At 39.3% G+C, this 27,743-nt stretch overlaps 1 protein-coding gene across 11 annotated transcripts in view; it reads left to right on the top strand.

Annotated features, from left to right (window-relative positions):
- LOC104595744 (uncharacterized) overlaps nucleotides 1-27,743 on the top strand; it is a 47,274-nt gene that overhangs the window by 11,139 nt on the left and 8,392 nt on the right. For 7 of the 11 annotated variants that reach the window (XM_088887743.1, XM_088887738.1, XM_088887739.1 and 4 more), the window contains 6 exons: nucleotides 192-260; nucleotides 9,199-9,336; nucleotides 10,572-10,616; nucleotides 15,790-16,029; nucleotides 17,246-17,352; nucleotides 17,502-17,573. In XM_088887743.1, the coding sequence (XP_088743869.1) occupies nucleotides 192-260; nucleotides 9,199-9,336; nucleotides 10,572-10,616; nucleotides 15,790-16,029; nucleotides 17,246-17,352; nucleotides 17,502-17,573 (671 nt within the window). The remainder of the gene's footprint in view (nucleotides 1-191; nucleotides 261-9,198; nucleotides 9,337-10,571; nucleotides 10,617-15,789; nucleotides 16,030-17,245; nucleotides 17,353-17,501; nucleotides 17,574-27,743) is intronic. The other 4 variants (XM_010256613.3, XM_088887742.1, XM_019197493.2 and 1 more) reach the window with 3 other exon arrangements.

Raw genomic sequence — 27,743 nt, 5'->3', positions numbered from 1 at the left:
CTGCATCAACAAGAATGACATAATGTTATATAGTTTTTTTATATATATATTTTTTATTTCATGATTACTTGATCTTCACATAACATAGCATGATCTCTGTGTGTGTGTGTGTGTAAATAGTAAAGGGGAGATATTTCATCAGTATAATATGATATCTTCTTTTTTTTTTTAAATCATTTCTCTTTGTGTAGACTTTGTCATCTCTGTGGAAGCCACCTAACACCACTGGCTATGCTGTTGGGGTTCTGATTGGCAACAAGGTATGCTAATGTATGTTGCTATCTTTATTCTTGTAGGCTGTAGGTAGGACTATGGAGCTATTGTCCTTTTTTTTTGGATTTAGCTTGCTACATTGTTATAAATGTAGGAAGACACTGAAAATCTGAAAATCATATAAAATATAAGATGCTGTTTCTTGAAGTTGAGCAATTGCCTGTCAAAAAATTACCTTGTGCTACTGGATGTCCACCACTGTTTTAAAAGGAGTGGGGACCCTCTATCCCCTTACATTTTTGTCCTTTGTGCTGAGGTTCTAACCAAAAAGCTGGAGTTAGAGGCTTCTAAGGGTGAGAGTTGATAGGTTGTAATGTATGTCAGAATATCAAGGATATTCTTGACAAATTTGCCTTTGCCTCTAGTGAACTTCCTATTTTTTCAAAATCGGCTGTAACCTTTTCTAAGAATATTCCAAAGAGACGTCAAAAAATCATGTCAAAAAATTCTTAAAATCCCCCTTGAGTCTAAAAACAAAATTTATCTTGGGGCTCCTATTATTGATGGGAGGGTATCTAAGGAGGTTTTTAAATTCCTCAGTGATAAAATGACTAAAGAAGCTCACGGGATTTTGTCACCATCTCCAGGTTGTGTTTTTAAATTCCGTTGTAAGTATATCATATGAAGGTAAAATCTTCCACTTCTAGAGGGGGTAGCCCTCAATGGAAGTGTTGTGAATCCAGTAAGGGATATTCACGATAGACTCAAGGTCTTCAATAGAAGTTTAGTTGGGCGTTTTGTGAACTCTGACCCAGATGTAGAGGGTGTTGGTGAATGGGTGGAGGTTGTTTGGCGCCCAAGGAAGCCGTTCCAGGTAAGGAAGTTGAACGTCGGATTCTTTCTATTCAATTTCAATAGTGAAGCGAAGGCAAGTGATATTTTAAGGAAGGAACAACACCAAGTTCGATCCCCAAAGCTTAGAATTGGGCGATGGAATCCCCTAGTTGGTGCAATCAGAAATTTGGGTCCTACAAGTCTAATTTGGATAAATAATTTTGGAATCCTCCTACACGCTTGGTGTTTCCAAACTTTTAAAGCAGTGGGGGATGCATGTGGAAGATTCAGATTCATGGATTCTTGAACGATATACTGTAGGAGTCTAGTTGCTGCTTGTATCCTAGTTGAAGTCGACGAAATTCATTTGGTTCCTTCTTCTCTTGTCCTTCATTTTGTTGGAGAATGTTATGATTTATGAATTGGAATACAAGGCTCATATCCAATGAGATGGGTTGAAGATCTAGGTTCCAACTGGGAGGAGTTGAGCAACTATCCTCTGTCATCTAATGCAAACTGCGGGAAGATGAATAAACCACTCTATAGAAGACTGAAGGTTGAAGATAGGGGCATTGTTGGAATTAATGATAATGTTTATCAAAGTTCGAGGGTTCGTAATAATGACGAGGATAGGATAACCTCGAGACATAAACTGATCAATGGGGCCCATCTGCTTGGGTTCGAGAGCTGTATTAAAGTGGAGGCCTTTCTCGATGACAAAGGAGACGGTGGGGCAGAGGTCATAATGAAGGAACACGTGGAGGTCCAGAAAGAGGAGACGGTGGAGCAGGGTACAAGGTCGAGGAAGTTTCCATTAACAGGTAAAGTAAGGGAGGCGTGGGAGGGAAAGGGGCCCGAAACCTCAAATGGGACCCACACTTTGAATTTCTTAAGAATGAATCCTTTGAATCAAAACAGAGCCTCTCGCTTAAAGGTTAATAGAAAGTCCTTTTGGAGCTTCAAAAGCCAAAAACAAAGGAAGTTGAGGAACAAAAAGTGAGCAATAAGCAAATAGGGAAGAAAGAGAATTGGATTTGGGAGATTTTTAGGCATGACTCAAATGGAAAAAAGAGTGCTTCGAACAAAACTCAGGCAAATGATAAAGAAGAAGCTTTACAATTTAATTCAAATGTTGGATGCGCTTTGGCCTGCTGTGATCGCATGGTGGAAGATGTGGTGGCGAACGATAAAGAAGAGGCTCAAAGTTTTAATTTGAATGTTGGTTGCGCCTTGGCCTCCTGCGATCGCATGGTGGAAGATGTGGTGGCAGATTCAAAAGTAGGGGAAGATAAGGGGTCTGAAGTTGTATATGTACAAATTGGCGAATGTAATTCTAGTAAGCAGCTTGATAAGGCTGTTAGGATAGTATGTGAGGAAGTGGAGGATGGTTTGGGGGAGGAAGGGGAAGCTGTGAAGGGGAGAGAGGATGGAGAGGAGGGAAGAGTGGTGGAAGGAGAAGAAGGGAGTTAGTTGATAGTGCAATTTGCAAGGACAGTAACCAATTAGGAAGATCAAATGCTGATCCTCCTATTTCTGAAGAGGTGTTGTTTGGCAGATTAGGGGTGGACCTAGGCTGAAGAAGAATCGAAGATGAGATTGTAGAAGGGAGGGATACTGAGGCATGCGGCAGTGAGAGGTGTTGTGATGAGATTCTCACCAGTGACAACTTGTGTTTCGAAGAGGTGAAGGTTGGAAGATGGGCGTCGATCTGGGTCGGAGGAGCAAGGCCGATGAAAAGAATGTGGAGACAGATTTTGGGGTAACTAGCAAGAAAGTACGGACTTCAAGAAATCCTCATGTTGTTCATGTGACAAATTTTTTCTCGGTTGAAGCTTGGTCTGGGGGGGTTGGACCTACAAAAAGTTTTAAATGGGTTTACAAAAGAAAAGGATCAAGAGGCAATTTCTCCATCCGAATCTGGTCCTTGTGAAACAATGATTCAAGCTCAATCTCTGGTTCCCCAACTGGGTAAGGTGCATCAAGACAAGAAAGATAGTGTTGAAGGATCCGAAGGTGACGTGGACTCAATGGCGAAAAAGAACGAAGCTTTGGCTCTTCAGAAGTTAGTGGAGAAAGAAGTTGAGATTGGTAAAAGCCTTGGCTTATTTTTTTGGGGAGGTGAGGAGTTTGCTATGAAGGCCTTTGAGGAGTTCGAGAGAAAGAGGAAGGAAGAGAGCTTGAAGAAAGTAACAATTGGGGAATGAAGAAAGAAGTGGGATGAGGATGTCGATAGGCAGGATGGAGTGTGCGAGGACGAGGAATAAGGAGATGTTGTCAGGGTTCTGCAATTCAAGGGGCTAGATGAAGGTGTCCAGAAGTGTGCTTTTTGTTTTTGTGTTGTTTGGATGTAATGGTATCAAAGGTAGTGAATCTGTGTTAGTGTCTGGTGCTTTCTCTCGGGTGATTTCTTATCACCTTTCTCTTGTATTCTCTTTTACTTTTAATGAATTTATTTTTATTCTTCAAAAAAAAAGAAAAAAATATTCTCTCTTGCGGGGAAGCTCACTCTTATTATATTTATCAAAAAAAAGCTCACTCTTATTAAATATGCTGCCTTAATGGTCCTCAGTTTGTTATGTAATCATTCAAAATTCCAAACAATGTCATGGATGGTTTGGAGAAAACTCAAAGAGATTTTATTTGGTCGAATTCTAGAAGTCAGCACCCTATTCATCTAGTTAGTTGGTCTAGGGTTTGTGCTCCCAAATCTTGTGGTAGGTTGGGGCTAAAATACCTCAGATGGATCAACAAGGCTCTCTTGGTTAAACTAGGGAGGAAGATCCTTACTTGTAAAGAGAGCCTTTGGGTAAAAGTGATCAGTTTTCGAATTATCACTGAAGGAGACTCGAATTTTATGATTGACTGTCTCAGAGGAAAGGTGAAGCCCCTGTGGAGATTGGAAAGCATCATCAACAAGACAACAAGTGTCTTTGTTTTTGTGCCAGGTCCAACTTGAACATCATCTTTAGGCATGCATATCGTGAGGTGAATCAAGCTGCAGATTGGCTGGCTCGTAGCGCTTTAGCTAGTTCTTCAGTCAATTCTAGTTGTATTCCTTTTGATCTGATCTGTGGGGAATAGCTACCCCTGTCTTGTAGCTCCTCTATGTTCTTATAAAAAAAAGGCATGGGAGACTCCTCCAAGTGAGGCACCCCCAAAACGCCCTGAGGTGTATGCCAGATGTGTCGATACCTCTGAGGCATATGCCTCAGGTGCTATAGGTGTATGCCTCATGCGCCTCACACACACCTCATACAAAAAGAAAAAAAGAAAGCAAAAAGAAAGGAAAGGAATGGAAAAGAAGAATAAAGAAAGAAAGAAAGAGAAAGAGAAAAGAGAAAAGAAAGCTTGGTTACTAATATTCAGGAGGAGGTAGGGAAACACGAGCGGTGGAGAGAGAGGATAGCTTTATTCATGCTAATGCTTAGAGAAAGAAAATCAGAGTTGAGGCCAAGACATACTTCCTAGAAGAGGTGAAAACCAGAAATGGAGCTGTGTTGAAACTCAATGAACAAACGAAGGCGGTGGTGTTGTTGAATGGGCAGGCCCCATTGTGGTTCAAAGGCTTTCTAGAAGGAGCTATCCACTCACAGAGGCAGATTAATTGGAAAGTTTCTTACAAGGAGGGTAGATACCACCTACTGGCGCAAATTTTAGAGGAAGGGGTTAATTTTTTGAGGAAACTTAAGGGTCTAAAAGAGAAAATAAAGGCGCGGAACAAAGGACACTTATGGTAAAGTGGAGGAGATCAAGGAAGGACTTATTTCAAGGATTGCGGAGTTAGATATGAAAGAAGCTCTTAGAACTATGAGTAGTAAGGAAAGAGAGGAAAGGTGGAAATTAAAATGTGAGTTAGGAGTCCTTAGGAAGGAAGAGATTTCTTGGAGGCAAAAATCTAGATGCAAATGGCTGATGGAGGGGGATGGAAATACAAAGTTTTTTTTTTTTTTTTCCACTCCTTAGCCAATGGGAGAAGAAGGAAAAATCAAATTGTGAGGCTAGAAGTGGATGGACATGAAATAACCAGGGAGGAGGAGATCATCAAGGTTTTTGTGGATCATTTTAAAAGGATTTTCCATAGTCAAGGGGAGAGAAGCCATTTCCCCCCAGACATACAGTGGACTAGAGTGCTTGAAGCTTTGGTGACAGACTTAGAAAGGGAGTTTTCTCTAAAAGAAATAAAAGAGGAAGTTTGGTGGCAAATGAATGTGTATCCGAGAAGAGGAAGAGGAGAGGGAGAGGCGTAGTGTGCAAGTTGGATTTAGAGAAGGCTTATGACTTTGTGGACTAGAAATTGTGGGGAGAATCGGGATAGGGCAGCGGTGGAGGATGTGGATGAAGGGATGCCTTAGTTCAGTGCAATACTCAATCGTGACCAATGGTGTGGCTAGAGACTATTTTCCAGCGAAAAGAGGATTGAGACAAGGGGATCCCCTTTCGCCCTTTCTGTTCACTTTAATTGCTGATGTCCTAAGTAGGATGATTATGGAGGCCGGTCAGAGAAACCTAATTAGAGGATGGAGAGTAGGAAGACTTGAGGTGGCAGTCACACATTTGCAATTTGTAGACAACATCATTTTATTCTCTGAGGGAGGTAATTAGGAGAGCATAAGAAATTTTTGTGAGCTCATAACTTCCTTTGAATCACTCCCCAAATTGAAGGTAAATTAGGGAAAAAGTTGTATAGCAGGGATTAACTTGGAAGATGAAAGTTTGAGAGAGTTAGTCGAGATTTTGGGGTGTGAAGTTAAAAAATGGCCATTGGAGTACTTAGGGTTTCCATTGGGAGGGAATCCAAGACCAGAAGACTTCTGGAAACCAGTGGTGGAGAGGTTTACAAGGAAGTAGGCACTTTGGAGGAGGAACTATTTATCAATAGGTGGGAGAATAACCCTGATTAGAGCAACTTTAGCAAACCTACCATTCTATTTCCTTTCAACTTTTAGAATCCCAGCTAAAGTGGCAAGACATCTAGAAAAAACTTATGAGAGATTTTCTTTGGGAACCTAGGGAGGAGAAGAGGGATCATCTAGTTAAGTGGGAACAAGTTAGCAAAACAAAGGAAAAGGGAGGCCTAGGACTAGGGAATTAGTTCATAGGAATACTTCCTTGTTAGGGAAATGGCTTTGGAGGTTTCCATTGGAAAGAGACAGATTGTGGCATAAGGTGATAGAAAGCATTCACGAGCTGATGAACAAAAGATGGGATGCAAAGTTAGCCCCCTCATCTTCCTCGAGCTCTCCATGGAAAGCAATACAAGAGGTATATCCTATCTTTCTTAACTCCATCAGATTTGATGTGGGTAGTGGATCTAGGGTGCTTTTTTGGGAAGATCTTTTGCTGGGTGATACTCCTTTTTGTTCCCTATTCACTGATCTTTATTCAGTCTCTAACTACAAGTTAAAACCCATCTCAAAATTTGTCACCTTTTCTCACTCTGGATTGAGTTGGGATTTTGGCTTCAGAAGAGGTTTGAGGGATAATGAGTGTGTCTCTTATTTGCTTGCTTGATACTCTCAAGTTAGTTTTCTTCGTACAATCTTTGGAGGACACTAGAGCATGGTCTGCTTCTTCCGATGACACCTTCACATGTGCTTCTTTCTTCAATACCATTGTTCAAACTCCTGTTGGGGGTGATAATTTCCCGGTGAAAGAGATTTGGAGCAAGCCCATTCCACCAAAAATTCAATCTCTATGTTGGGAGGTGTTTCTTGGGAAGGTAAATACTTGCGACATGCTTCAAAAAAGGAGGCCAAATAAATACCTCTCCCCTCATATGTGCATTCTTTGCTCTACAGATGGTGAATCCTTACCCCATTTATTGATCCATTGCCCTTTTGTGCTTTTTGTTTTTGGTTGTAGATGGAGTGCTCCCCAGGATGTAGTAAGCCTCTTCGATCCAAACTTTCTAAGCAAGTCAACAAAAAGAGGAAGGGTGATGTGGAAATCACCAAGAGCAGCGGTAGTGTGGACAATATGGGAGGAAATGAACGCAAGATTATTCAATGAGAAGCATAGGCAAAAAGAGGCTATTGTGGAGGCCATAAAGATAAAAGTTGCACACTGGGTGAAATCACTCTGGCTCTTTCAAATTTCTAAATTATTACTGATATAGTAAGAGCCTGGAAAGAAGTGGCACACACAGCTGAGAAGAAGGAAAGAAAAGTGATGGAGTGGAAGCCCCCAGGTCCCAATAAGTTAAACCTGAACTTTGATGGAAGCTCTATAGAAAACCCGGGTATGGCAGACATTGGTGGTGTAATCAGAGATTCCTCAAGCAAGGTGTTGGCTATGTACTCGGGAACCCTAGGGGAAGGTGACTCTCTAAAAGCTGAATTGTTAGCTCTGCTTCAAGGGCTAAAGATTGTAATCAGAGATTCCTCAAGCAAGGTGTTGGCTATGTACTCGGGAACCCTAGGGGAAGGTGACTCTCTAAAAGCTGAATTGTTGCTCTGCTTCAAGGGCTAAAGATTGCCAAGCATGCTGATCTTAGGAACTTGGAGATGGAAGGGGACTCAAAAACAGTGATATCTTGGACCAATTCAAGTAGTAATGTTCCGTGGTGCTACAGGCATCCGTTAAGGGAGATAATAAGCATAGCAAGGGAACTTAATGTCCCGTTCACATGGGTTAGGAGAGCTGCAAATGAAATGACTGATTCTTTAGCTAAACAAGGAGTTCAAAGGCAATAACTTTTTTGCGCTTTATTGTAAAATTTTCTGTTGAAATGTCTGTGTTCTATATGCTGTAACTCTGTATTTATTCTCTTAATTGAATAAAATCATCATCTTGCTGATCAAAAAAAAGGGCCAGGGGCTCTTTATCTTCGTTCTTCTTAATATAAAAGATTTTTATTAAAAATAAAGAAAAATGAGATCCTCCTCTTCCTCCTCCTCTTCTCCCTCCTCTTAAGGAGGCTTATGCCTCTTATGTTCTGAACTACACCTCACACCTCTAGGTAGTGGAATGCCTTGCGTCATGCCTCCACATTGTAAAACATTGATGTCCACTACTTTGGTCTTACTGAGTTTATAATACGCAGTTCTTTGGTTCCAGTTATCCTGCTAAGTGCTAACACTGATGTCCTTTGCCCCACATCTCCTCCAACTTCCTTTCCCAGTTCATCTACCTTTATGTTATGCTTTTTTATAAGTTTATTTATAAGGTATTTATTATTATAAGTTTATTTAGTCTTAATTATAAGGTATTATTATAATTTCTCCATGTCCTAGACACCAGATACCCTTGGATGATTAGACTACTAAAGTGGAGCTGAAAGCTTTTCTGAGTGACACTGAAATTTTTAAAGACCATGCATACCAACGAACTACAAACAGTCTTCTGTGTCTGGGTCAATGCTTAGTACAAGAGAAACAAATTGTATTTTTATGTTTCGTGTTATTTTAATTCTTAATTTCTTATTCATTGCTGCAGAATAAATGGGAAAAAACTGGGGGATATAGAGGAGGAAGGTGAGAGCTGATAGGTGTTGAATATTCAGACCTTGAATTTTGCACATGGGGAGGTTTGGGAAATAAGATAAGAGATGTATGTGGCATATAACATATCCTAAATTTATATTTCATGTGTATATCTGCACTAATGATTAATTATGGACATTGTTGACGTCATGTGCTTGACCCAAATGACCCAATGGTTGAACCTGTTTTAACTTGCAAAAGCTCCATTCGCTGGTTTGATATTTGGTTAGTTTTCTTTTTCAAATTGAATATTTCCAATATAATACACATTTTACTTTTTTTTTGCAAATTTATCCATTTGCAATTAGTGATCTTTTGTTCTTCTTTATCCGCCTTAGTTTTAACCTATGATGCCATTGTGTTCTTCTTGCAAACAGAAAAATTATGTTAATTTCTGGGGTTATGGTTGCTTGGTGCCATGATTCTGTTATTTCATGTTGCATGTGTTAGAGTAATTTCCCTATGATACTCATAAATCTGCAAAATTTCCACCTCTATTTTTTTTATCATTCTTATAGTCATATATAGATACACAAAAGATACATGCAGTACAAAGTGAAATTATTCAAACTACAAAAAGTTATTTTATCATTGAATACATTGAACCAATCATTTTGTGATGTTTATTTGTTCTAAGCATTGTAAAAGTTTTCCCCCTCCTATGTTGCAGTTACACTTGAATCCTGTTCATGCAGTTGTACAGCTTCGGCCATCAATGGAACACCTTAAGTCTAGTAATCTAAAGAAGAGTAATATTATTCCAGATGAAATAAATGAGGAAAAACCAGCAGGACCATCAAAGAAGCAGGTAAACACTTTCTTACTTTGCTGACCATATCGAAATTGCTGTCTGTGGTTTATTGGCAGGTAAACACTTATATGTGGTTTGTAGATTCTTTCTTCTCCCCACCAAAAAAGACAGGGCAATTACTATGGAAATGCACTAGGGATGCCATAATTTGGTCAGTTTGGGAGGAGAGAATTACAAGAATTTTCAATCCACCCACCCAAACAAGAGAAGTGCTGATTGAAAACATCACAGTAAAGGTGGTGCATTGGGCCAAAACTCGTTCTATCTTGATACCCTTTTCGGTGGATGATAATGACATGATGAGAGGCTGGCAATGTAATACTTCTTCATCTACAACTAACAGTATGGCTTATCCAAAATGGGCACCTTCCACCAAAAAACAGCCTCAAACTGACTTTTGATAGGTGCAGTTTGGGAAATCCAGTGCAAGCAGGCATAGGGAATGTGTTTGGACTCATTATGGCATATTAGCAATTTTGTATTCAGGACCTATTTGTCATAGGAACTCAATAAGAGCAGAATTACTGGCTGTACTCCAAGGTCTAAGCATATGAAAAGATCTCAACTACAAAAGTGTGTAAGTAGAGGAGTATTCAAAGATTATTGTGGGGTGGATCAGATGCAACAATCAAGGGCCATTGCAATATAGACATTCTGAGAGATCAGATATCTGGCTAGGAATTTGGAAGCTAGATTCACTTGGGTTTAACTGTTTAAGAGATCACGTAATACTGTGGCAGATAATTTGGCTAAACAAGGAGTTAACAAAACACATCTATTACTGGGGTTTAATAATCCCTAGAGATAATGATACCATTATAACTTAAGAAATAGGGGAAGAAAAAGGTATATGGGGTGGGTAGCAGATCTAACCTATATTGGGACGTTTGGCAATTTCATTGCATATATTAATATCATATATTCCTTCTTCATAAATCAAAAAAGAAGCCTCAGTCTGCTACCAACATTTCTTTTCTGTTTTTTCAGTCAACTATGATTCTAACCAGTACTACTATTTGCTATACAGGTCCATATTGCAAAGAAAAGCTAACAAAAATTAGTTGTTAGGAATGCTAACCAGAAGCTATTGATTATTTTTTCATTATAAAATAAGAAGTTTCTCTATAATGTTTTTTTACCTAAGATTTTTTTTTCGATAAATTTTTACCTAAGATTTTTTTAATCAAAAGTTCATCTATATTCTTTACACTTTTTTCCCATTCTCTGTGCAGGGTAAGCTTTTAGGGTCACCAGATGAGCAAAACAAAGATGATGAGGTAAGACATCGTCATCATAATGAAAAGTTGTATGGAAATCAGCAAAACCATTTGCTTCTTGGAGTGAGAATTATGAACTTAAAGAATACCAGTTGTCGGTGTTGTAAAACATAGTTCACTTATGCGTTTCAAGTATCACATTCTGAATAGCCATCTATAAAGGGGTTTTAATCAGGTTCAAAAAGAAGCTGACTACGGTTCACATGTGTCATGTTTCTCCTTTATCAGGCAGTGCTAAGTGGGATGCTTCTTCAAGTTAATTTTTTATACTACCAGAACTATCCCATTCTGTATTTACAGGGATATGTCTTGTTTGATCCTTAACTTGACTGCTAGTTTAATACCCCTTTCATCAAACAAACACATGAAGTAAGAAAGAAAATGAAAAAAATGGACGTAGCTAATTTTGAGTAAGCAAAGAAAAAAGGATGTAGCTTTAAAGGGGTTTGTCTGGCTGCTGATGGGGTTCATATTGGAGGGATGTACTCTGCAAATTTTCATAAGTTTCTTTCTTGTATTGTGTGATTTGTTAGTGTATTGTGTATAATTATTTGGTTTGTTTTGCTTTGTTTTTATGTTGTCTTCAAGATCCATACTGCCTTTATTACTTTTGTTTTGTTTTTCTTTTCTTTTCACATCTCTCTATTTCTGTATATACCCTGCATTATTATAATATGGTAATTAATATTAGTATTATTGTTATTGTCATTATTGTTGTCATCATTGTTTGTTGTTATATGAGTGCACATCTAAAACTGCATATTGACGCAGGAGCCAGAGCCAAAATTGGAAATTTCTGAATTATTTCAAAGTCGCTGGCTAAGTTGTTTAGGAATTCTTGAGTTTTCTTATGGTTGTAAAAACTTTGTAATTTTTTCCTGGTTCCAGTAGGTCTGGCCAATAGTGTCTATGTGCATGTTTGTATGTGTGTGTGAAGTCAAAACTCAAAACATGGATTTTTTTTAATCAGCAAACATGGAGATAGGTATTGGAATGCTATTGAAGTATTTTTTCTGTATATGCTTGTGCTGAGTGATTCCCATGCCTTAGAGTGATTTTAGGTATTGGAATGCTATTGAGGTGATTTTTTCAGTATATTTTGCTTTTTATTATTAATCGGATTCATATTGCAAAATCTAAATCTGATTACACAAACACCTCAATCAAATATGTGATAATCAGATTGAGTTGTGAAGTTTCAATTATCATTGATAGGTCTACTTACTTGGTTAGATTCTTCTATTTATAACATTATCTTTTGGTGTTTTTTTTTTCTTCTATTCATTTATAAAAAAATGTAAGATTTAAATAGAGGGAATTAAATGAGGTCAAAAGTAGTAGTTTTAAAATATGAGTCTATATTGTTAAAAATATTGGCATAGATCTAATTAGTACCATTTATTGGTGAAAAATAACTTAAATATAGGATTTAATAAGAGAGAATGGGAGTTAATACCTTTTAAGTATAAGACTTAATGGGAGGGAATAATAATGTAGAAAGTAATAATTGAAGTTACATTTTCAACCCTTACAATTATAGATGGGTTAAATACACAAATATGGCTAGTATAGTAGCCATTAAAGCTGACATTAAAGCTATAATAAAATGACTTTTATACATTTTCTCAAACAAAGAAATAGAGGGTAATTTTAGTCCAAGAAAAGATTCACACTACATTCACACTTTTATATATAGTATAGATATAATCTAATGAAAGGGGCGGGCAGAGAGTCACCACTAGTATGAGGAGGTTTAATGAGTTTGTAAATGCTTTGGACTTGAAGGAGATCATGATGTCACACAATAAATTCACTTGGTCAAATTTGCAATCAAACCCAAGTAGGGGTGCAAGTCGGGCGGGTTGGGCTAGGTTTATGGTCAACCTAGGCCCGACCCTAAAATTTGGGCTTAAGGCCCGAGCTTGGCCCAAACCCAAGGTCAAGCCTGATTTTCCCAACCTGAGCCCCACCTGCCCTATAATTTGATGCACTTAGGTTGGGCTTAGGCTCGGGCTGGGCTCGGGTTGGTCAATGAACCCACTTTAAAATTATACATATATAAATGTATTTATGCAATATTTATGTATGTATGTAAATATGTATACAAAATATCCATACAAAAGTTATATATACAAATATGTATGTATATATATGTAAATATGTATGCAACATTTACATATATACACAGGTTCTTAGGTAGCTCGAACCTTGCCCGAAAAATAAAAAAAGCCCGACTTCTTGGGCCCGAGCCCAGCCCAAGGACCAATAATCCAAGCTCAGCCCGTGTAAAATTCTAGGTTGGGCCAGTTCAGGCTTGGACTAGGCCCGCCCAAGTTGCACCCCGAAACCCAAGTTGTTCCAAGCTGGATACATTTTTGTTTTCAGTGGATTGGGAAGAGCATTGGGGGGAGTTAGTAGCCTTGCCTAGAGTTACCTTCCATCGCTAGCCAATTTTGATTTGCAAAGAAGAAATTCGAGGGAGAGGACTTGCCCCGTTCAGGTTTGAGAACATGTGGTTGAAACACCCAGGGTTTATAGAGAAAGTCAAGGATTGGTGGACAGAGTACAATCCGGATGTCATTTGGGAGGGTATGAAATTCCATAGGAAGCTGAAGGAGTTAAAGGCTAAAATCAAAATAGAGGCTTTGGATTCCAAGGAAGGGGAAGGAAACTTTGAGGAATATGATTGGGTTGAAAGATGGACACTAAGAAAGCAACTGGAGGACATTCTGGTTAAAGAAGAAATCAGTTGGAGACAGAAGCCAAGATGTTTGTGGTTAAAGGAAGGATTGAAGGAGATAGAAATACAAAAGTTTTGCATGCAATGGCAAATGCTAGGAGAAATAGGAATTGTGTATCTCCAAACTTGAGGTGAATGGAGAATCTCTGACTCAACATGGGGAAATAGCTAGGGCCTTTGTGATCACTTCAAATCTTTTTTCAGATGACCCTTAGTCGGGAGAATAAGTCTAGAAGGATTAGAATGGCCAAGGATTTCAGAAGACTCCAAGGTGTGGCTGGAATGGCGTTTTGATTTGGAAGAAATTAAGGAAGCAATTTTGTCTATGGATAAAGCTAAGCCTATGGAGCTTGATGGGTTTACGATGGCCTTCTACCAGGATTGTTCGGAGATCTTAAAGATGGATATTTTGAAGGTGTCCAATGAATTTTTTTGGGAGAGGAGTGATTAATCCAGGGTTGAATTCTACTTTTATCGCTTTCATTCCAAAGAAGCCTGATGCAGTTCATCCGAGTGAGTTTAGACCCATCAGTTTGGTGAATAGCGTCTAAGATAATAGCTAAGGTGTTGCCCAAAAGAGTAAGAACAGTGCTTCCATCCATTATTTCATTAAATCAAGGGGCCTTTGTAGGTAATAGACAAATCACCAACCAGATTCTTATTGCCAATGAGAGCTTGGAGGATTTTAGAAGAAATGGAAATATAGGACTCTTGTGCAAGCTCGAATTGGAGAAAGCATACAATTTGGTGGATTGGTCTTTCCTATTGGAAGTGTTGAGGAATTTTGGGTTTGGTGAAAAGTGGTTTAAATGGATTATGGGGTGCCATAAGTCATGTCACTATTCAGTATTGGTGAATGGAACAATACTACAATAGTGGATCACTTCCATGCCATTAGAGGAATTAGACAAGGGGAACCTCTCTCCCCATTCCTATTTACCCTTGTTGCAGAGGTGCTTGGGTTGCTTATTGACAGAGCTGATGCAAAAGGATTGGTGAGAGGATGGAGAGTTGGTAGGGATAGGGTTCCAGTTACTCACTTGCAGTTTGCTGATGACACCATTTTGTTTTGCGAAGGAAATGACCTTAACAGAGCAAGAAATTTGAAGCTGGTGGTGCATTTGTTTGAGAGGGTATCAAATTTAAAAATTAATTTCAACAAAAGTTGTGTGGTGGGAGTGGATATGAGTGAGGAGGAGTTGCAGGTATGTGCCTCGTTTTTAGGCTGTGAGGTCTCCCAGTGGCCTATGAAGTACCTAGGACTTCCTTTGGGTGGTAATCCTAGGAACATTAGCTTCTGGAACCCGGTGGTAGATAGATTCACTAAAAGGTTGGCCACTTGGAAGAAGAATTATCTATCTTTGGGAGGGCGAATAACTTTGATTAGGTCAACCCTGGCAAACTTACCTGTGTACTTTTTATCAGTCTTTAAAATTCTAGTGGATGCGGGCAAGAGGTTAGAAAAGTTAATGAGAGAATTTTTGTGGGAGCCTGGGGACGAGAAGAAGGATCACAAAATGAACTGGAAAATGGTGTGTAAAAATTGAGGTGATGGAGGTTTAGGTATTGGTTACATTCAGTTGAGGAATCAGGCTTTCTTAAGGAAGTGGTTGTGGAGGTTACCTTAGGACAAGGATAAATTGTGGGCTAAAGTGATTATTAGCATTCATGGGCTGTCGACAGATGGATGGGATGCTGGAGTGTTGGCTCAGGCTACATGTACTTCTCCCTTGAAGGCTATACATGCGGTCATTCCCTTTTTTCTACCTTTTCTCAGGTACAATCTTTGTCCAAGGGACCTTGTTAAATTCTGGGAACATGTTTGGGTGGGTGAGTCAGCTTTGAAAGTCCAATTCCCTACTTTGTTTGCCATTTCTAATTTTAAGGATGAGCCAGTTTCTTCCTTCTTGATTCCTTCTGACTTAGACTCATGGTTTGATTGGGACTTGGGTTTTAGGAGAGGCCTTAGAGATTCAGAATTGAACCAAGCTTTGGATTGATGACAATTGTCCAAGGAATCTCTTTGGACCCCTCTAGTATCGATAGTAAATTTTGGACCTTAAACCTCTTCTGGTTCTTTTTCCTGTGCCTCTAGTATCGACAGATGGATGGAGTTGCCCCTTTTTTCCTGTGACTCTACTCAGGGGTCCTGTTTTCCTGTTAAAGAAGTGTGGGGAAAGCCAATTCCACCGAGAATATGGGCTTTCTGTTGGGAAGCTATTCTGGGTAAGATTAATACCAGTGATTTACTTCAAAGAAAAAGACCTTGGTGCTTGTCCCCTAATTGGTGCATCTTGTGTAAAGCTAATGGTGAGAACTGCTATCATCTGATTATTTCTTGCCCTTTTTCCTCTTCTATTTGGAATTGGTTTGCTTCTTTGTTTGGATGCAATTGGACAGTCCCCTAATTGGTTTGCTTCTATTTGGATGCAGTTGAACTGCTATCATCTGACTATTAATGGGTTGAAGAAGAGGGGGAAAGTTCTATGGAGGTGCACTAGAGCTGCTATATGCTGGACAGTCTGGGAAGAAAGAAATCAAAGAGTGTTTCAGGATAAGGAAAGGAGTTTAAGTGCTGTTTTGGAGGTTGTTACAGCTAGAGTCTTGCAATGGGTGAAGTTACTGAAACTGTTTGAGGACATTCCTGCAGGGATGCTGCTGAATAATTGGAAGGCAGTGGCTATGCTTAACTATAATTTTTAAATTATAATTCTTAAGTTTTAATGTTTTATGGGATGGGAAAAACCCAACTCTCCTATACAACCATAAAACATGCATTGGCACAACTTCTAAGTGAAAATATAATCAATAATCATTTATTATTTATTTCCAAAAATTATAAAAAATAAATAAACATTATTAATATATTAAAAAAATATTTATTAAAGAAGAAATTTCAATTGGTTTGTGATAGATCATCCATAGAATTATAATATATTCAATCATTGTGATCAAATGGTAAAATATAATTAATTAATTATTTAATTTTTAATTCTAAAAATAAAAAAATAAAAAAAAATATATTAAATAAGAAATTTCAATTGGTCTATGGATATGATAGACCATCCATAGAATTATAATATATTCAATTGTTGTGATCAAATGATAAAATATAATTAATTATTATTTATTTTTTAATTCTAAAAATATAAAAAAATAGAAAATACTAAAGAAGAAATTTCAATTGCTCTATGTATATGATAGATAAATCTATAGATCTAAAACATATTTAGTCTTTATAGGCAGACTAAATTTATTGTGATTTTGAATGTAAGAAATGTATATCAACATAAATTTAGACACTCAAGAAAAAAAGAAATCACGAGATATTATAAAAATTTGAAAAAACTTACCTATTTTTGCCATATTTTTTTTTTAATTTGAAAAATTTTCAAAAAAAAATTAACGATTCACACTTGTTTCTTGCAAATTTTTGCAAATCTAGCACTCTACGAATGAAGTTTGGAGTTTTAGAGTCATTTGGGGGTGAAAGAAGGATTATTTCAGGGAAAAGAAGCTTGTTTTTTCCCTTTATTTGAATGAATACCATGTATTTGAATGAATACCAGTTGATTGGTTACTAATTGAATGATGCATACCACACCAGTTGATTGTTTATCAGCTTTTTGAGTGCCATACCTCTTTGGTGCCATGGTCATACTCAAAAAACAATTCTTATTTGACATTATCGAGACTGTTATCCACATTGACACTTAACAAAACTCTTCCCATTTTGCTAATAAACATCTCAAAATCATAGATATCCTGCTTCTATGTGTTTTCTTTACCTTCTATTGCAATTACTACTTTTGGCAAATTTTGGACTTTAGCTGTTTACCCTTTTCTCTTTTTAGTATTTCTTAATTTTATTTTGCCTTTTAATTTGCAGTCGTGGGTTTCACTTGAATACCATCAAATAGATAGCAGTACCTCACGTGGATATCAGCAAAAAATGGTGGCACGAGAAAGTTCTCCAATACAATTCTCTATGAACTCGTATGTCCTTTCATTAACTGATTAGGACAGAAATGCTTGGTATTCTGTGTCAATTTGAGCTGTGGTCTTATTATTTTTATGTCTATTTATTCAGAAGACATTGGTTACGCTAACCAGTTTGAATTTTTAAATTCTTATTGTGATTTAAGGTATGACTATCTCAATTCTTTATGTCCTGGAACATCTAGCGACAACAACAGAGTCAAGGGTCCTTCAAGAAGGTAAGTCATTCCAGTTATTGTGTATTGGTTCTAGTGGAATATCGCGTGTATGAGATGCTGTAATAAAACCTCATTGTGTTCAATCCGGATTGTATAATCTATCAATCTCTTTTTTTTAATGGAAATGTATGCATTATATTATCAACTGAGAGTAGAGCTTCCTTTTGGTTGGAGATTGTGGTAAAAGGGCTTTCTTTAAGGATTAAAAAGGTCCTTCTGTCTCTCATTACTCAAACCCAAGGTGCTTTTGTCCAAGATAGGCACGTTATATATCAGATCCTTATAGCAAATGAATGTGTGGAGGAAATGAGGAAATCCGACAATCAAGGTTTTATTTGTAAGCTGGACATTGAGAAGGCCTATGACTTAGTGGATTGGGATTTTCTATTAGAAGTGCTAAGGAAATGTGGATTTGGGGATAGATGGTGTAGGTGGGTGAGCGGATGTATAACATCTTGCCAATTTTCAGTTCTAGTTAATGGAGGGGTCAAGGACTTTTCCCAGCATGTAGAGGGCTCAGGCAAGGGGATCCTCTTTCCCCCTTTTTGTTCACGCTTGTGGCAGATGTGCTCGGTGGAATGATTAGTCACAGTGACTAATCTTCAGTTTGTTGATGATATCATCATCTTTTGTGAAGGGGGAGATTTAGGGAGAGTGAGGAACCTAAAAGATCTTATTAAATTCTTTGAGTCTGCTTCAAACCTATCGATTAATTTTGACAAAAGTTGTGTGGTGGGAATCAATTTGGAAGATCGGGAGGTAGAGGCTGTAGCAGGTTCTCTAGAGTGTTCCATATCTGATTGGCCTTTAACCTACTTGGGCCTTCCGTTAGGAGCTAACCCAAAAGAAAGTCGGTTCTGGTATCCAATTGTGGAAAAGTTTGAAAAGAGGTTGGCTGCTTGGAAAAAAGTTACATTTCAGTAGGTGGTAGGGTGACCTTGATTAGGGCAACACTTGCTAGTCTTCCGGTTTATTTTCTTTCTATATTCAAGATACCCTCAAGGGAAACCAAGAAGCTAGAAAAGGTGATGAGGGATTTCTTGTGGGAGCCAGGGGAAGAGAAGAAGGATCACTTGATTAGGAGGGAGATAGTCAGTAGGAGTAAGGAAGAAGGGGGATTAGGATTGGGAAATCTAGTTCTTAAGAATGAAGCTTTACTAGGGAAGTGGCTTTGGAGATGGCCGTTAGAGAGAGAGAGGTTGTGGCACAAGGTGGTGAATAGTATTCATGGCTGTTTGCAGAATGGTTGGGATGCCGGAGTATCTCGACGGGCGACTCTTGCAACACCCTAGAGGCCATTCACGGAATTCTACCCCATTTTCTCAATTTGGTCGAGTATGATGTTAATTTTGGACACAATGTTCTTTTTTGGGAAGACATTTGGGTGGGCAACCAACCTCTTAAAGACCTTTTTCCCCTCTTTACTCTCTTTCCCTTTATAAGGAAGAGCCGGTTTCCAGTTTTATCTCCTACTCAATTCTTCTATGGCCCTAAACTGGGATTTTGGTTTCTGTAGAGGGTTACGTGATGGTGAAAGTGCTTGTGTTTCAATTGAGTTCCACAATAACCTGCTCTTTTTGTTGGCCACGAAGAGCCTATGGAGAACTTCGTGGAGGCTATTCGATAGAGAAAGCATCTCAAGGTGGAGGCAGAGAGTTTTCTGCTGGATGGTAGGATTGAATGTGGCAGAATGGTTCATAGAGTTTGTAGTTGCAGCGAGTGCAAAAGGAAAGGACAGATGTTGGAAAGAACTTCTAACAGAGATGGAAAGGAGGTATGTGGTGGAAAGCAGGAAGAACTACAATTCTTCATAGTACTATCAGAAAAGAATTTTTCTCTAGAATGAAGTTGAGACGGGAAAAAGTTTCAGAAAAGAAGGTAAGAGAGGCTCCCTTGAAGACAATAGTGAACTCAACAAAACGACCCCTACCTTAGTGCAAGATGGTAATAGAGCAGCATTATTAACATCAGTGGCAGCAGGAGAGTGGTCCAATAAACTTATTGTCGAAGTCGATAAACCAGGTAGAAACTGGGAGGAGGTTGCTGATTTGGTGACAAAACAATTAAGGATGACGACCACATATGTATTAACTCCTTTTGAGAGGTGCAAAGCTCTATTAGATCCCCTGGATAATAAGCCAGAAGTTGAGGCAGTATGTGTACAAGATAAACTGGGGTCGATGAACATTTTCAGGTGGTCTCCTTCATCAAACTCGAAGGAATCCTCGGTGATGGATGGAGTAAAAGTGAGCATGGTGGGTCTACCTTTCCATCTGTGGAAGGATGAAGTAGCAGAAGCCATCACAACATTGTGTGGAGCAAAACTGGCTGGCGTCTTTTGGGGAGATCTAAGGTCTGCGGCAATTTTACTGAATGGTGTCAAGCCTGAGGAGATTCCCAAGAAAGTGAACCTGAGAGTTGAAGGAGCTTTCATGGCGGTCTGGCTGACTTCCTCCATTGAAGTTGAAATGTGGAAGGAAGCTCGTAGGGAGGAAGATGGTCAGGTTGAAGAAGAAACCTTACGTGGCAGTAAGGGGTTGGTCAAGCTACAAGGAAAATACAGATACACAAAAGAGGGCAAGCAAGTTTTTGAAAATTCAAAAGCTTGGCTGAAGATGGAAAGTCTTAAACTTGACCAACTAGGCAGTAGATGGAGACCTGACAGGTCATATGCGTTAGCAATAACAGATGGCGTGCAAGCTATCTCATTAAATGCACCTATGCGGCTGAGAAAAGGTGAGAAGGGGGTAGGGAGTGGGGGAGCTAAAATGTTGGATCCATTTAAAATAAATAAGGCCCATTCAATTTCTAATCCGGGCCAGAAAATTGTAAATGGGCCCCAGGTTCTAAAAGTTGGGCCACTTAATAACATAAGGGATAAAATGATTAGTGGGCCAACCTCTGTGGGCCTATCTAAAGCGGGAGTGGGGCAGGGGGAACACTTTGTTAAAACACTATTTGGGTCGAATAATATCAGCCCATCAAAAGGGACCACAAGGATTTTAAAAGGTCACGTGACAAGGGGGTTAGAGTTGATAGATGGTAAACACCTTCTATCTTCTCCTTCGTTGAGCTCAACCGACAAAAAACCACGACCAACGAAGAGCGCATCTTCTGGGAACTCCCTACAGCGGGTTGCGTAAGGAAAAATGAACAGATCGTCACCTGAAAAACGCAACCCAAGGAGCGTCAGACAAAGCGATTGTGAAGAGCAAAAGCAACATGAATGCTCTGAGGAGGAAGAGTTCAGCGATATTGATTCAGACTATACAATGAGCCTAGGGAGTATCGATCTGAACAGCTCGAGGAACATTTTTTATGAAGATAGCTTGGGTATAGAGGTGCTTTTTCAAGAGAACAAGGAAGAAGATGATTTTGAAAGAGTTGGAGAAGACTATGTGAATGTATTGGATCATTCGACAAAAGATGAGGTTCAGATGTTGCCTGCACTCATAAAGGAAGTCAATCCAGTAGCTTAGGAAAATCAAGATATGAGATCGGTAAGGAAAAATCCTAACACTTTGATCTGTAACGTAAGACCAGAAGAAGGGAGACACGGGAAGAATAGTTCAACTGTTAAAGACGACAGGGTATTGACTCCTACTATAAACTCTCTAAGGCAAAATCAACCTCAAGGAACAGACTTAGGCCTTTCTCCTTATGCGCACCCCCCTCCCTTGAATGATGGCCCATTGATCCCCAACAACACAGGTATGTTTGTCCATTCGGTTTTGGTTACTAATGTGCCTTCTGTGCTTGTAGCAGATACTCCAGCATCCCAAGCGGAAGTTCCAGTTGCGGGGAAGAGAAGAGAGATTGGCAGTCCTCAGAATGAACTGAGAAAGTAAGGAGTGGCCCCTAGAGAGAGATATGAGGAGGAATTAGAGAGAATATGGGAGATGATATGTGAGTTGTTGGAGGAGTACAAAGTAAAGGAGGAGGAGTTAGATCAAAGGGAGAGAGCAGAAATTTCTCAAAAGAAGGACTACCACAGAAGTCCTAAGTTGGGGGGAGGGGAGGCAAAAACTAATGCATCATCTAGGAAGGCTGAGGGTAATAGTAAAAGGAAAAAGAAAAAGAGATCAGAAGTGGAGTGATTGATTTCAGATATTGAGGGTGACATTGAATTTAGTGGGAGAGGGGAAAGAAGAAAGATTCCGCTGTAAGGTGGAATTTTTTGGGAAGGGTTTTTTGAAAAGAAGTGTTCAATGAAAATCATCAGCTGGAATGTGAGAGGACTGGGAAGTGAAAGAAAAAGAAGGGCCATCAAAGACTTACTAAGAAGAGAGAAACCGGACATAGTGTTGATACAGGAGACCAAGTTGGCAGAAATGGATAAAAGGTGGGTGAGAAGTGTATGGAGATTAAGAGGAGTTTGTTGGACATTGGTCCCTTCCTAGAGAGCCTCTGGAGGTCTAGTAACGTTATGGAGGGAAGAGGTGGTAGAATTAGTGGAGGAGCTAATAGGGAGATTCTCTGTGTTTGTAAAGGTCAAGAATGTGGGGGATGGATTTACTTGGGTTCTAACCAATGTCTATGGGCCAAACACTTATAGAGAGAGGAATGAGATGTGGGAAGAGTTGTATGGAATACGAGGCTTATGGGAGGGTCCTTGGTGCCTTGGGGGGATTTCAATGTAATTAGGTTATGTAATGAAACTAATAACCCCCAAAGAACAGTTACTACCAGCATGAGAAAGTTCAATGAATTTATTAGTGACTGTGGCCTAAAGGAATTACCTCTCTTACAAGCCAACTTTACTTGGTCTAATTTCCAAGAAAACCCTCTTTGTTCGAAATTAGATAGATTCCTCTTTAATAATGATTGGGAGAGTCATTGGAGAAACTAGATGGCTAGAGCATTACCCAGAGTTACTTCTGATCACTGCCCTATTCAGCTAAGTTCTGAAACAATAACCTCTGGTCCATGGCCTTTTAGATTTGAGAATATGTGGCTGACTCACCCGGACTTTGTGCATCTGATTGGGGAGTGGTGGAGAGAACATTTTTGGAAAAGTAGAGGAGCAAAAAATTAGTTTATTGTCTAGGATTGAGGAATTAGATTCCAAAGAAGCCCAAAGGATGATGAGTGAGCAAGAAAGGGTGTTAAGAAGAAACTTAAAGAAGGATTTGGAAGAGGTTTTTTTTAAGAGAGGAAATTTTAATGGAGGCAAAAGTCAAGACATAAATGGATTAAGGAAGGGGATGGGAACACAAAATTTTTCCATGCGCTGGCTAATGGGAGGAGAAGAAAAAATTTTGTGGCCAAGTTAGAGGTGAATGGGGAGGAAGTAACAAATCAAGATAAGATAGCAAGGTTGTTTTTGGATCACTTCAAATCAATCTATAGGAAACCTTTGAATAATAGGCCAACATTGGAAGATTTGGATTGGACTAGGATAACAGAAGAACAAGCAAATTGGTTAGAAAGGGATTTCAGTGAAGAAGAGATCAGACATGCAGTGTTTTCAATGGATAGATCCAAAGCACCTGGTCCAGATGGCTTCACAATGGCTTTTTATCAGGATTGTTGGGATTTGGTTAAAGAAGATCTTGTTGGGGTATTTCAGGAATTTGCAAATAAAAAAAGGTAAGCCCTGGAGTTAATGCAACCTTCTTAGCCCTTATCCCAAAGAAAATAGATGCAAAGCACCCTAAGGATTATAGGCCGATTAGTTTGGTGACAAGCATCTATAAAATCTTGGCCAAAGTGTTGTCCATGAGAATCCGAATAGTACTACTATCCATCATTAGTCAAGCAGAAGGTGCATTCGTGCAAGGATGGCAAATAACAGATCAGATCCTAATAGCAAATGAGTGTGTGGAGGACATGAGAAAGTCGGGGAACCAAGGTTTTGCGTGCAAGCTAGACTTAGAGAAGGCTTATGATCTTGTGGATTGGAGTTTTTTACTAGAGATCCTTGGGTGTTGTGGCTTTGGAGATAGATGGTGCAACTAGATAAAGGGATGTATTAGTTCCTGCCATTACTCAGTCTTGGTCAATGGGATGGTCAGAGATTTTTTCCCATCTTGTAGAGGCCTTAGACAAGGTGACCCACTCTCCCCGTTTCTTTTCACCTTAGTGGCAGATGCTTTCAGTAGATTAATCTCTAAGGCAGTTAGGGAAGAGGAAGTGAGTGGTTGGAGGATAGGAAGGAACAATGTCCGGGTAACCCATCTACAATTTGCGGATGATATCATAATATTTTGTGAAGGGGGTGACAGGCAAAAAGTGAGGAACCTTAGAGCATTGTTACAACAGTTTGAGAAGGCTTCCAATTTGAAGATAAACATGGATAAGAGTTGTGTGGTAGGAGTCAATATGGATGAGGAGAGTATTCAATCTGTGGCAGATTGTCTAGGTTGTCATGTCTCTTCATGGCCCTTACAGTACCTAGGTCTCCCTCTAGGGGCTAACCCAAAAGAGAGTAGTTTTTGGAACCCAGTTTTGGAAAAGTTTGAGAAAAGATTAGCTGCTTGGAAAAGGAACTATATCTCTATAGGGGGTAGAGTGACTTTATTGAGAGCCACCCTAGCGAACCTACTGATCTATTTCTTATCTATTTTTAGGATTCCTAATAGGGAGGCTAAGAAGTTGGAGAGATTAATGAGAAATTTTCTTTGGGAGCCAAGGGAGGAAAAGAAAGATCATTTAATTAATTGGGAAATAGTATGTAGGAGCAAAGAGGAAGGTGGACTGGGTTAGGAAGGTCAACTCTCAAGAATAAAGCCCTCTTAGGAAAATGGTTGTGGAGATGGCCTAGAGAAAGGGAGAGGTTGTGGCATGAAATGATAGCGAGTATACATGGTAGACTAGAAAATGGATGGGATGCGAGTGTATCACGGAAAGCAACGTTGGCATCTCCTTGGAAAGCAATCCAGAGTATCCTCCCTCAATTTCTCAACCTTGTCAGGTATGATGTCAACTCTAGTAACTCTGTTTTATTCTGGGAAGACACTTGGGTGGGTTCTGTTGCTTTAAAGGACAAATTTCCGTCCCTTTATTCTATTTCCCTTTACAAGGAAAAAGTTGTCTCTCATTTTCTCCCTTCTCCTTTTTCACCCTCGTCCTTAAGTTGGGACCTTGGCTTTCGGAGAGGGTTGAGAGATGATGAACTTAACAGTGTTTCAAACCTGTTGTCTCTGCTTGGCAATGTTTTTGTGGACCCTCTTAGTGTGGATGTGAGATTATGGTCCCCTCATCCAAAAGGTTACTTTTCTTGTGCTTCCTTTTTCAAGGCTCTTTGCTCTTCCTTGAGTCAATGGGGTTTTCCAACTAAGGAGATTTGGTCTAGACCCGTTCCACCTAAAATTGTTATTTTCTGCTGGGAGGTGTTTTATAGAAAGATTAATACCTTGGATTTCTTGCAGAGGAAAAGGCCTTTCATGTGTTTATCCCCTAACTGGTGTGTACTTTGCAGGGCTAGTGGTGAGGATTGCTCCCACCTACTTGTCCACAAACTTAAGCTAACTGTTCGATCCCTCCTTTTTTGTGTGGCCTACAAAAAAAGGAAAATTGATGTGGAGATGTATTAGAGCAGCTGCATTGTGGACAATTTGGGAAAAAAGGAACGCAAGGATTTTCAAAGAAAAAGAAAGAAGCATTCAGGCCATTGAGGATTGTATCTTGACTAGGGTCATTCACTGGTTGAGAACTTGATATTTGGAGAAACTGGGTAGTGGTGGCTAATAGCCATACAAGGAAGGACAGGGAATCTGTAGTGTGGACCCCTCCGCCTGAAGGATGGGTAAAGCTGAACTTTGATGGCAGCAGCCAAGGAAACCCAGGCCCATCGGGGATAGGAGGGGCGCTGAGAGACATGGAGAACAACATATTAGCCCTTTTCTTAAGCCTTGTGGGAATAGGAGACTCTAATAGAGCTGAGATTTTAGCGGCGGTACAAGGTATTCAGATTGCAGAACAATTAGGGGTTCAGCACTTGGTAGTTGAAGGAGACTCTCAAATTGTGGTGGGATGGTTGAAAGACCCAGCTTCAGCCATGTGGCAACACAGAGATTTATTAAGGAGAGTAAACTGGCTTACAAGAACTATGACTGTTACCTCTCTATGGGTGGGAAGATCAGCAAACACCTTAGCGGATGGGTTAGCTAAGCAGGGGGCTACAAGGGAGCAGCTATTTTGGGATGCTTTGTAATTTTATTTATGGTTAATTCTGTTTTATTTTGATGTAATACTTTTCTGAAGAGATAACAGCTCGTGCCTCTTCAGTGGTGTTTTTTTTTAATTAATAAATTTCTTCATTCATAAAAAAAAGGGTTCGACTATGATATGGAAAAGATACGATATCTGAAAAACTTTTGATCAGTCAACTGGAATCATAAAAGTGGTTGCCAATTAGGTGTTATTTATCAAAATTCATGGGTAGGTTTTGATTGGTCAGAACTCTTCCCATACCATATCTTTTCTGATCATAATTCCCCCAAAAAAAAAAAGTGCTTGTGTTTCAGATTTATTGTCTTCACTTGAGCCTATTTGTTTAGATCCCCTCAAACCTGACACAAGAATTTGGACCCCTAACCCGAAAGGTTTATTCACTTGTTCCTTTTTCTTCAAGTCCCTTTGTTCCACTACTGCACCTCAGAATTTCCCAGTTAAAGAATTTTGGACTAGGCCCGTTCCCCCAAAGATTGTTGTTTTTTGTTGGGAAGTTTATTATGGTAAGATTAACACCTTTGAAAACCTACAAAAGAGAAGACCAAATTGGTGCTTATCCCCTAATTGGTGTGTTCTTTGTAAATCTCAGAATGAGAACTTCACCACTTACTGATCTCTTGCTCCTTTGCTACAGCTTTATGGAATTGGATTCTTATGTTGTTTAGTGTAGGTGGAACCTGCCATCTAATACTAGTTTGTTGTTTAGTTTGTCTATTTTTGAATGGCACACAAAGAGAGGGAGAATTATGTGGAAGTGCATAAGAGCAGCTTTGTTGTGGACAGTTTGGGAAGAAAGGAACACCAGAATCTTTTGTGAAAAAGAAAGGAGCTTCTTGGAAGTTAAAGAATGTATTTTGACAAGGGCAATTCAGTGGATGAAAACTCTAAAGATCTTTGGTGCATACTCTTTTGATGACCTGTGGAGAAGCTGATTAGAAGTGGCTAATACTTCTACCAGGAAGGACAGACATGGGGTTGAATTGATGCCACCAGGGGAGGAATTTATCAAGCTGAACTTTGATGGAAGTATTCCCAGGTGATAGTGAGTTGGCTGAAGGATCCAGACACTGTGATTTGGGGTTTTAGAGATCTTCTCAAAAAGGTTAAATGGTTAACAAGGAATATGACAATCAGAATTCAGTGGGTAGGCAGATCATCAAACTCATTGGCTGATTCACTTGCAAAACAAGGGGTTTCCGAGGATACTTTATTTTGGGCTTCAGTGTAATTTCTTTTGTACTTATAATTCTGTAATTAGCTTTAAAGGAAAGGTCGCATCTCGTGCCTTTCCATGGGTTGCATGTAACTCTTATTTGCTGGTTTAATAAAATTTCACTCATTTATCAAAAAAAAAAAAAAACTAATTCTGGTTCATATCTGAGTTTTATTATCATGGTATCAGAGCCACTATGACAAATTCAGATCTGCCCAGAATTCTTTTCCATCGTCATTCAGCCTAGGGTTTTCCAGATTTCTTCATCATCTGTTGGAGATTAGAAAAAGGGCTGAAAAGGAGTGATCGCCCTTCCCTTTTGGAGGTTTTCATGCCTCCGGTTTGTGGCTTAGTGGTTGTTTGTGGTGGTTTGTAGGAAGCCCTCTAATCGATGGTTCAAAGAGGGCTATTTCGGGTGGTGCAAGGGACAGTCGAGTGCAGGTTGGTTTTTTTGTTGATCAAATAGGTGGGCTGTATGGGTGTTTCAGTGTGAATTGAGTGGTTGGTGAGTTGCTATGTGTGTGGTGTGTATTCAGGTAGTTTTGTGGTGCTGAGAGTGAAGAATACCAGTGACTGTTAGTGCTGAAAACTGTGACAGTAGGTGTCTTCAGCAATAACCTGTCACTAGAGTGCAGTGTGTGAAAAGTAAGTTGGGTGGTATGGCATACTAGTGAGTGAAAAAGGGGTGTGGTGAGAAGTGAATTAGGTGTGTGACATACAGGTGAGTGAAGAAAAAAAAATTCAGATATGGGAGGCAGTAGTTAATACAAGTTTAGTGTTAT

Source organism: Nelumbo nucifera, chromosome 5 (assembly GCF_055504915.1).
Source record: "Nelumbo nucifera cultivar China Antique chromosome 5, China Antique-T2T, whole genome shotgun sequence".
Classification (NCBI taxonomy): domain Eukaryota; kingdom Viridiplantae; phylum Streptophyta; class Magnoliopsida; order Proteales; family Nelumbonaceae; genus Nelumbo; species Nelumbo nucifera.
The sequence above is the reverse complement of the archived record's forward strand: the minus strand, read 5'-3'. Positions and strand labels throughout refer to the sequence as shown.